The sequence below is a fragment of the Sesamum indicum genome, linkage group LG16 (genome assembly GCF_000512975.1).
Source record: "Sesamum indicum cultivar Zhongzhi No. 13 linkage group LG16, S_indicum_v1.0, whole genome shotgun sequence".
NCBI lineage: Eukaryota > Viridiplantae > Streptophyta > Magnoliopsida > Lamiales > Pedaliaceae > Sesamum > Sesamum indicum.
In genome coordinates, this window is record NC_026160.1 from 4,461,633 (window position 1) to 4,470,554 (window position 8,922).

Consider the following 8,922-nt stretch of genomic DNA (forward strand, 5'->3'; position numbering starts at 1 on the left):
AGTAATTTTGTGATGTTTAATTGCTTTTATAATTTTATTAATTTTTTGAGAATTTTTTAAGTATTTGTATAACATATTTAATTTTGTATTGTCCGATAATATCTCAATACACTACGATTGATGTGGAACATTACTCGACATTATTATCGATACCCCGACTTTAAACCATGATACCCACCCATATCCCTAAGTACAAATAGTCATCACAATGTTACTCCTCGGATACTCCCATGGTCCCTAGGTCTCCACACACACACATATGTATAACGTTGTAATGTATATTTACACACAAGAGACACACCCATACACATATTATAATGCATATATAGACCGCGTAATTTGTCTTCTAATTAAACAAGTTTTGTTTCCATGCAAAACCAAAAACATGTAGACTTTTAGAGGTGCCATGCAAAGGCAACCCCCCCTAGTGAAAATAACAAGAAAACACACATACTCACATTCACACACACACTCAACGTTTACTTTTTGACAATCCCACTTTCACCAACGGCCCTCTACCCCTCTCTCTATACATAAGAAAACAACACCAAAAACAACAAACAAAACTATATAAATTTTGAATCCGCCCCCCCCCCCCCCCCCACCCAATTATACTAATATTTCAATGCCTTGGTCACGGAACTCCTTCTTGTCACCTTCCCATTTGGCCTCTTCTCTTCTCTTCCAGATACCCCCCCCCCCTGTCCAACACACACACACACAGTAAGTGTGTGTTTGTCAAGATTCAGAAACCCTTCTATTTTTCTCACTATAAATACTCATACTTCACTTTTCTCACAACTTTCACTTCACATTTATATCACCTCAATACCTTCATTCTTCTTCATATTCAAGAAAATTACTTACATATAAATATATATACATATATATAATATGGTGAAAGTTCATGAACTGGTGGATGATGAAAAATTAGAAAAGAGGGCCAAGTTCTGCATCAATGACAACATGGATGTGTTGATTGAAATCCTCAAGCGGCTAGACGACCGCTCCCTCGGCGTCGCCGCCTGCGTCTGCCGCCTCTGGTGCGCCCTGACTCGGAACGACGCCCTGTGGGAGCACCTCTGCTTCCGCCACCTTTCGCCCCCGCCGGAAGGGGTGAGGACGGTGGTGGTGGCTCTGGGAGGGTACCGGAGGCTGTACACCGTGTGCGTGAAGCCGGTGCTGAGTCGGCTGGGCAAAATGAGAGTGGACGGCGGCGCAGCCACGGAGTTGGAGAGGCGGGTTTGGACTCGGCATGAGGTGGAGCTTTCGCTGTCGTTGTTCTGTGTGGATTATTACGAAAGGGTGTTGCTCGGCGGCGGCGGCGGCAGTGGAGGCGGCGGCGGGAGATTCGGCAGTGAGTCGGGTTCGCCTCCGTCGTCGCTCATGTTCCTATGCAAAGCTGTGAACGTCTGATATGGAAATAGGTTGATATAGTAACTATTTTTTATTTGTTTGTTTTTGTTTTCTTGGTCAAATTGACTATTTATCTACCGATTTTTCAATGTCATTTATTCATAAAATATAACATATAAATTCAGTTATACGGCGTAGAAAAGAGATCTTCTATCATATGCACGAGCCCCACCTTGAGGGTAAATTAAATTTTTTATTCCATAAGTGGACCTGTTTTTAAATTTGATTTCACACTTAAGTTAATTCGCATAGTGAGTCTCATATGTAATTTTTTTTTTTCAATTTGAGAACCATTGAGGAATTTTCGTCTAATTGATAATGATAGTTGCTCTCTCCGTTAGTCAATACAATCAAAATAAGGGCAAATTACATTTTTGGTCCCATAAGTGGACCTGTTTTTAATTTTGGTCCTATACTCAGACTAATTCACAAATTTACGTGTGGGACCAAAATTAGAAATAGGTCCACTTATGGTACCAAAAATGTAATATACTCTTATTTTGATTGTACTGACTACCAGAGAGAGCAGCTGCCGTTATCAATTGGACGAAAATTTCTCAATGGTTCTCAAATTGAAAAAAACAACCACATATGGGATTTAATGTGTGAATTGGTTTGAGTGTGGGACCAAAATTAGAAACAGATTTACTTATAGGACCAAAAAATAATTTACCCCCCACATTGATATCAAAAGAAATGTAAATTTTAGTTGTAATTAATTATTATAATTAAAAATAAAAAAATTATGACACATACTAATTAATCAAAATTAAAAAATAATTATTAATCGTTGTTTTTACAAATAAGAATAAAATGTTAACTAAAAGTTAAATACTATGACAAATATTTTGACCATAGGCAAAATCATAATACATATTAATTAATCATGATCAAAATTTAAATTTTCAATTTTGTTTATTTGATAATGGTTTGAGTAGTATTAATTTGCCATAGTCAATGAGTTATAATGATTTATAGTATATAATAAATAGATTTAACCATTAGTCATATCAATATGCTTATGTTAGCATAAAAATTGAATAAAAATACAATTTTATTATTGAGTTGACTAATTAAATTATTGAAAATTACATAAATCTTTCCTAAAATTTGACCTATATGCAAATATACCCCCCAAAAGTTTTTAAAATTGCGTATAGCTTCATTAATTTTTTACTGTAATTATACATATAATTTTAAATATTTACGGTCCATCAGCATCATTGTTTCAATAAAATGATATATTTTAATTAATTGTTATTTTAAATTTATTAAACTATCTCTAGAAATTTGACTATATATAAATATATATATATATATATTTATACAAACACATCGAAATTTATTTAACATATACGTATTTATTGTAAAAGTTCTATGCTTCTAACTTGCAATAAATTTTGAAAAAAGTATGCCATAATATTAGTAGGTATATTCCAGATTACTTCAATCTGCATATTATAGTATTTAATAATGCAATGCATATATATATATATATATCAATTATATTTTAATTTTAATATCCTTTTATCTTATTTTAGATGACGAGTTACTTATGAAAGAATAGATTAACTACTTGTATATTAAAAGAAATTATTTGTGGAAGTTAACTTGAATAAATATCTTACATTTGGAAACATAGTATATGCCAATGAAAATCTAAAAGGAAAAAGAGATAATAATCCAAATTGATTTTTGATAGGAGTATATCATATCCACCTGAAAAAAGATATAAATAATCTTTCAATAACACTAAAATATTATTAGAACCCTAGGATTTGCGTCTGTCTATCTCGGATCAGGTCGCATCTTTCTATTTTGCAACCCGATTCGATCATGACCCAAAATCTAGACCATAGACCATTTGACAACTAATGATTTAAGATGACACCACATGAATCAGAAGGTGGGGACATTTAGCCCTACAAATACACTCAATCCATGATATTATGGTAAGATATATTTATTACTGGCTACTTCATTTACTACTTGAGATCGCCATTTACCATCTCAAACTTGAATTGACTTAGACATCGAAGGGTCTTCGTTAGGGACCATCTCAACTAGCCTTATGTGCTTTCCTCTTCTTAGAGACCACCAAGCATTTGGCATACTCACTATGGGTCGCAAATCATCACCTTATCGTAGATCATGTATCCGACCCTAATCAATTGCTTCGTCTATAGGAATCTGAGAAGAGCACTCACGTTTTGAGATGGAAGGGACATCTAGAAGAGATCATACATTTGATGGTGGTGAGGAGACCCCTCAAAGGCGAGAAAACCGCAGGGATCAGGTCGAGAAGGACCTCAACCTTGAAAATAAAATTATTGGAGAGATGGAGGTTCTCACTTAGAACCCAAATAACTTTCAAGGAATAGACCCAAAGATCAATATATGAAAGAATTGATGAAAAATAACGGCATCTCACGAGATTACATTATCATTTGAAATAGACTAATTGAAAAATTTGAAAAAGTTTATCTTCATGGAGGTTGGGCACCAAGGTTTGAAAAAGACTATCTTCATGGAGATCATGCACCGAGATCGAGATCACTTTATTGTTTGAAAATGACTAGTTGAAAACTTCATAAAAGATTTTCATGGAGATCGCGCTAGTATTTGAAGAAGATTATGTTCATGGAGGTTGTGCATCGATATTGAGATCGTATAATTGTCTAAAAAAGACTAGTTGAAAAATCTGAAAAAAAAAATTTCATGGAGGTTGTGCACCTCCTACGAGGTCGCATTTTATATGAAAAGATTCTTGATAGAGGTCGCACATCGATGTCGCTCTAGTATCTGAAAAAGATCGTCTTAATCTAAAAAAGATTTTTTGATTTGAAAAAGATCACATTGATCTAAAAAAGATCGCCTTAATCTGAAAAGGATTTTTTATCTGAAAAGATCACCTTAATCTGAAAAGGATTTTTAATCTGAAAAAGACCACCTTAATCTTAAAAAGATATTTTGATCTAAAAAATATCACCTTGATTTGAAAAAAAATCATCTTAAATCTAGGAAAGATTTTCTATCAAAAAGATTGTCTAAGTATCAGACAACAAGAGGTCGAAGTCCTAAACACCCAATAGATGGACAGGAACTGATGAGATTGCAACGACCGGCAGCAAACCGAAGAAGCAGGCCGGAGGGGAGTCCCCCCATCTATCCCCATGAAGATTGGATTTTGGAATGTGAGGGGCTTTAACTGACCTTTCAAATACAATGGGGTTGCCCACGTCATTAAAAATAACCGGTTTTGCCTCTTGGGCATTTTGGAGACAAAGCTTGCAGCATCATCTATCCTGAAGATTCTTAGCCGCTCATTTTCGGGATGGTGCCAAACCAACAACTTTGACACCATCGCCGGCGGACGCATCCTTGTGATTTGGGACCCGACAGTCATTGACCTACATCCACTGTCGTGCCACGAATAAGTCCTCTCAACTCTCCTTCTATATCTCATTTACATATGGTCTTTATTCTGTTGTCAATAGAAGGAGCATGTGGGAGAAACTTTCTGATTTGGGACAAGCACCGAGCATGCCATAGCTTATTATGGGCGATTTCAACTATGTGAAATCTCCCGAGGAGAAGCAGCTTGGAGTGGCCCCAACTTGGTATGAGCTTAAAGATTTTGTGGACTACTGTGTAGCGCTTGGATTACTCGATGTTCCCACTACGGGCTGCTACTACACATGGTATTCCAACAACGAAAGCAACCCTGTATGGTGCAAGCTCGATCGGGTGTTATACAACAATGAATGGCTTCAGGCCGGTTTGCATTACAGTGCCCATTTCAACCCACCGGGATGCCTTTCCGACCACTCTCCGGGTATTGTTTCTATATTTGATCATGCACCCACTAAGCCAAACCCGTTTCGCTTTTTCAATATGTGGGCAGATCATCCGGATTTCTTAGCTACTGTTGAAGCAAGATGGAACTTGAGCGTGGACGGAACACCGCAATTCAGCCTTTGTAGGCGACTGAAAGCACTTAAAGGCGCGCTCAAGGCATTCAACAAGCAACACTACAACCACATCTCCGCCAGGGGCAAAGAGGCCGAGCTTGCACTGCAAGATGCCCAGAGTCAACTTGAATTCAATTCGGGAGATGTGGCGCTACGAGACTTTGGGAGATCTTAGGAGGAAGGTCATTTTCCTTGTCGAGGCCGAACGACACTTCTTCTACCAGAAAGCCAAGATCCACTTTCTTAAAGAGGGGGACCGCAACACCAAGTTCTTCCACGACATGGTGAAGAGGAATGTCGTGAGGAATTCCATCGGGGCAGTCACTAAGGCGGACGGGACTGTTATCACTACTGCCGAGGATATTGCCCAAGAGTTCGTTGATTACTACACATCACTCTTGGGCACCGAGACTCACACCCTCCCTATCGATAATGGTATGTTTGAATGGGGCCCCATACTCTCCCTCGAGCATACCGCGGAGCTTTACCGGGCAGTCACGCCGTTGGAGGTCAAGGATGCCGTATTCCATATTAGCGACAATGAGGCTCCCAATCCAGATGGATATTCCTCGTGCTTTTTCAAGAAAGCATGGAACATTGTGGGTGATCAAGTTTGTAGGGTCGTCTTGGATTTCTTTAGGAGTGGGCGGATGCTATGGAAACTCAACCACACTATCATTGCCCTTGTGTCGAAATCAGATCAGTCCACCTCTGTTGCGGATTACCGGCCGATTTCGTGTTGCAATGTCATCTACAAGGCAATCACGAAAATCATCTCGGACTGGCTCGCGCCCGTTTTGGAGCACTTGATTGACCGATGCCAAGCTGCGTTTGTTGGAGGCCGCAACATCACGGATATATTTTCTTGGCCCAAGAAATGGTGCGGCAGTACTCGAGGAAACGGATTTCACCTCGATGTATCGACCTACGCAAGGCGTTTGACTCGGTCTCATGGACATTTCTCGCCCGAGTTCTTCACGGGTATGGTTTTCCCCCACTGTTTATATCTTGAATTATGGAATGTGTTTACAATTCATCCGTTTCAGTCGCTTTGAATGACTTCCTTCATGGGTTTTTTCCAAGGAGGAAAGGCCTAAGGCAAGGAAACCCGATGTTGCCGACCATCTTCCTTCTTAGCATGGAATATTTCTCCCGATTGGTCAAGAGGAAAACATCTACTTCGGACTTCAACTTTCACCCAAATGCAAGAAGTTGAAAATCACGCATCTCTTCTTTGCCGATGACGTCATGCTTTTCTCCCGTGGCGACATTCCATCTATCCACGTCTTGATGGAATGCCTCCAAGAGTTTAGGGACGCATCCGGCCTCACTGTCAATACCTCTAAGTCAAGAATATTCACAGTGGGCATTCAAAATGAGGAGCTTGACGGGATTCTCGCTCACACGGAGTTTGCGAGAGGTGAGATGCCGGTCAGACCTTGGCATTCCACTAGCGGCACAACGGCTTTCGGTCACCAACTACTCATCGCTTGTGGATCAAATTGCCAACTGCATTTCGAAGTGGACGGGCAAATCCTTATCTTATGCAGGCCGACTGGAACTTATCCGTTCAGTTATTCAGGGGGTGGAGTGTTTTTGGCTCCAAGTTTTCCCACTTCCAGCGGCGGTCATCGAGAAAATCCACCGACTATGTAGGAACTTTCTATAGAACTCTAGGAGGGCACCGGTCGCTTGGGAGGAAATCTGCCATCCCAAGGAAGAAGGTGGACTCGGAAGGGGGATTCTCCACTCATTCAACGGCTTGTCGAAATTCGCAACAGGGTGGCCACTGATTTTGGGTCTCCGGAGGCAGCGATCGAATAGATGACGAGATGGTCTACCCCTAAGGGTCTCCAAACGTCGAAAGCTTATGAGTACTTCAGACCAAAACTTGCGAGGCAGCCTTGGAAAACGGCTATATGGAAGGTTTTTATCCCACCGAAGTACTCATTTATCTTGTGGCTTGGCGCAAGGTAGACTAACTACAAGGGACAGACTTGGATTCCTCCAAGAGGAGAATTTATGCTCACTATGCATCAACACCAAGGAATCGGCCAAGCACCTTTTCTTTGAGTGCCCGTTCAGCAACTTCGTTTGGTCACGCATTCGACACTGGCTTGGCATTAATCGGTCTATGTCAACCCTTCAAAGTGCGGTCAAGTGGCTCAAGAAGGAGAAAACAGGTTCCTCCGTGCAGAACAAAGCGCGACATCTCGCTTTAGCATGCACGGTCTACACACTTTGGAGGCATCGCAACGAAGTCATCTTTGAGGGCTCAATATTTTAGTCAAGGTTATATTGTATAGGGTCTTTTGGATATTTTTCCCACACGGTTTGATTGTTTTTTAACTTTAGCGTGGGCTTTTGTATCTCTCCAGGTATGTCAAAGTACACTGTAAATATTTTTGAATGAATGAAACTTACATTTCACCAAAAAAAAAAAATTCTCCTTAATAGGTATATAGAGGTTCATCCCTGCATTTACATTTTGACTAAAAAAAACCATTATTTTGGGGACGAATACATTATTTGAAGGTCCACAACTTGCTAATTACTATCCAAAAGGAATAAAATAAAAGAAGATATTTCATTGGCTATCATAAGTCATCTCTCTAACAATTAACTATTTTATTTCATAATTCTATGCTATTTATAATCGGGTTGGTTGGCGTTTTACCTCATAAATGGGCCAAGATTTGTAGCAGGCCCAGATATAAGCCCAACTGATCTCATCTTAAATGGGCTTTAGCCCATTTTAAAGCCCATTCATTAGAAAAATTGGCGTAATCACATTTGGTTGACAATAAACCAATATACATTTATTTTAACACAAAAATGACCATCTCTCTGAAAAAAACAATTAAAAATATTTTATTTATGCACATTAAATTTAATAAAAAAATATTTCAATAAATATCAATTTTAATTAATTAATTTTTTTAATAAAAACAAAAAAATATTTAATAATTCATATATATTGAGTGTGTTCCTACAGCTAATTATTACAAAATTAAAACAAAGATCAACCATAATTTTCATGGCCCACCAGTCCATGTTGCTCCCCACAACTTGCCACCATAGAAAATGGCATATAAATAATTTATTATATTCAAATTAAATGTTTTTACTTTATTTTAAATATATTATTTATATTTGTTTAATTATGCAAATTTTTTTTAAAAAAAAAACCTTTTCCACTTTATGTATTACTAACTATAACAATCATCTAAACTAGTATGTACAACGCACTTAAATATATGTCAATAATTAATTTTAAATTTTTAAAAATTATTTATTTTTAGAATTTACACAATAATTAAAAAAAACTATGAAAAAATAGAAAGAAGATAAGGGAAGAAAAAGAATATAAAATATCAAAAGTAAAGAAAAATAAGAAGTTGATGAAATAGTTTTAAAAATAAAAAAATATTAAAAACACAAAAGGGATTTTTTTTGAAATTGTAAAATAGTATAAATAATTTAGACCATTTTATTTTTTTTAAATTTTCATCCAAAATAAAAAAAAATGAGTCAT

At 37.8% G+C, this 8,922-nt stretch overlaps 1 protein-coding gene across 1 annotated transcript; it reads left to right on the forward strand.

Moving 5' to 3' along the window:
• Positions 783–1,549, forward strand: LOC105178737 (F-box protein SNE). Its single transcript, XM_011102272.2, has one exon. It carries the CDS (start codon positions 895–897, stop codon positions 1,414–1,416), a length of 522 nt encoding a protein of 173 aa, XP_011100574.1. The 5' UTR covers positions 783–894; the 3' UTR covers positions 1,417–1,549.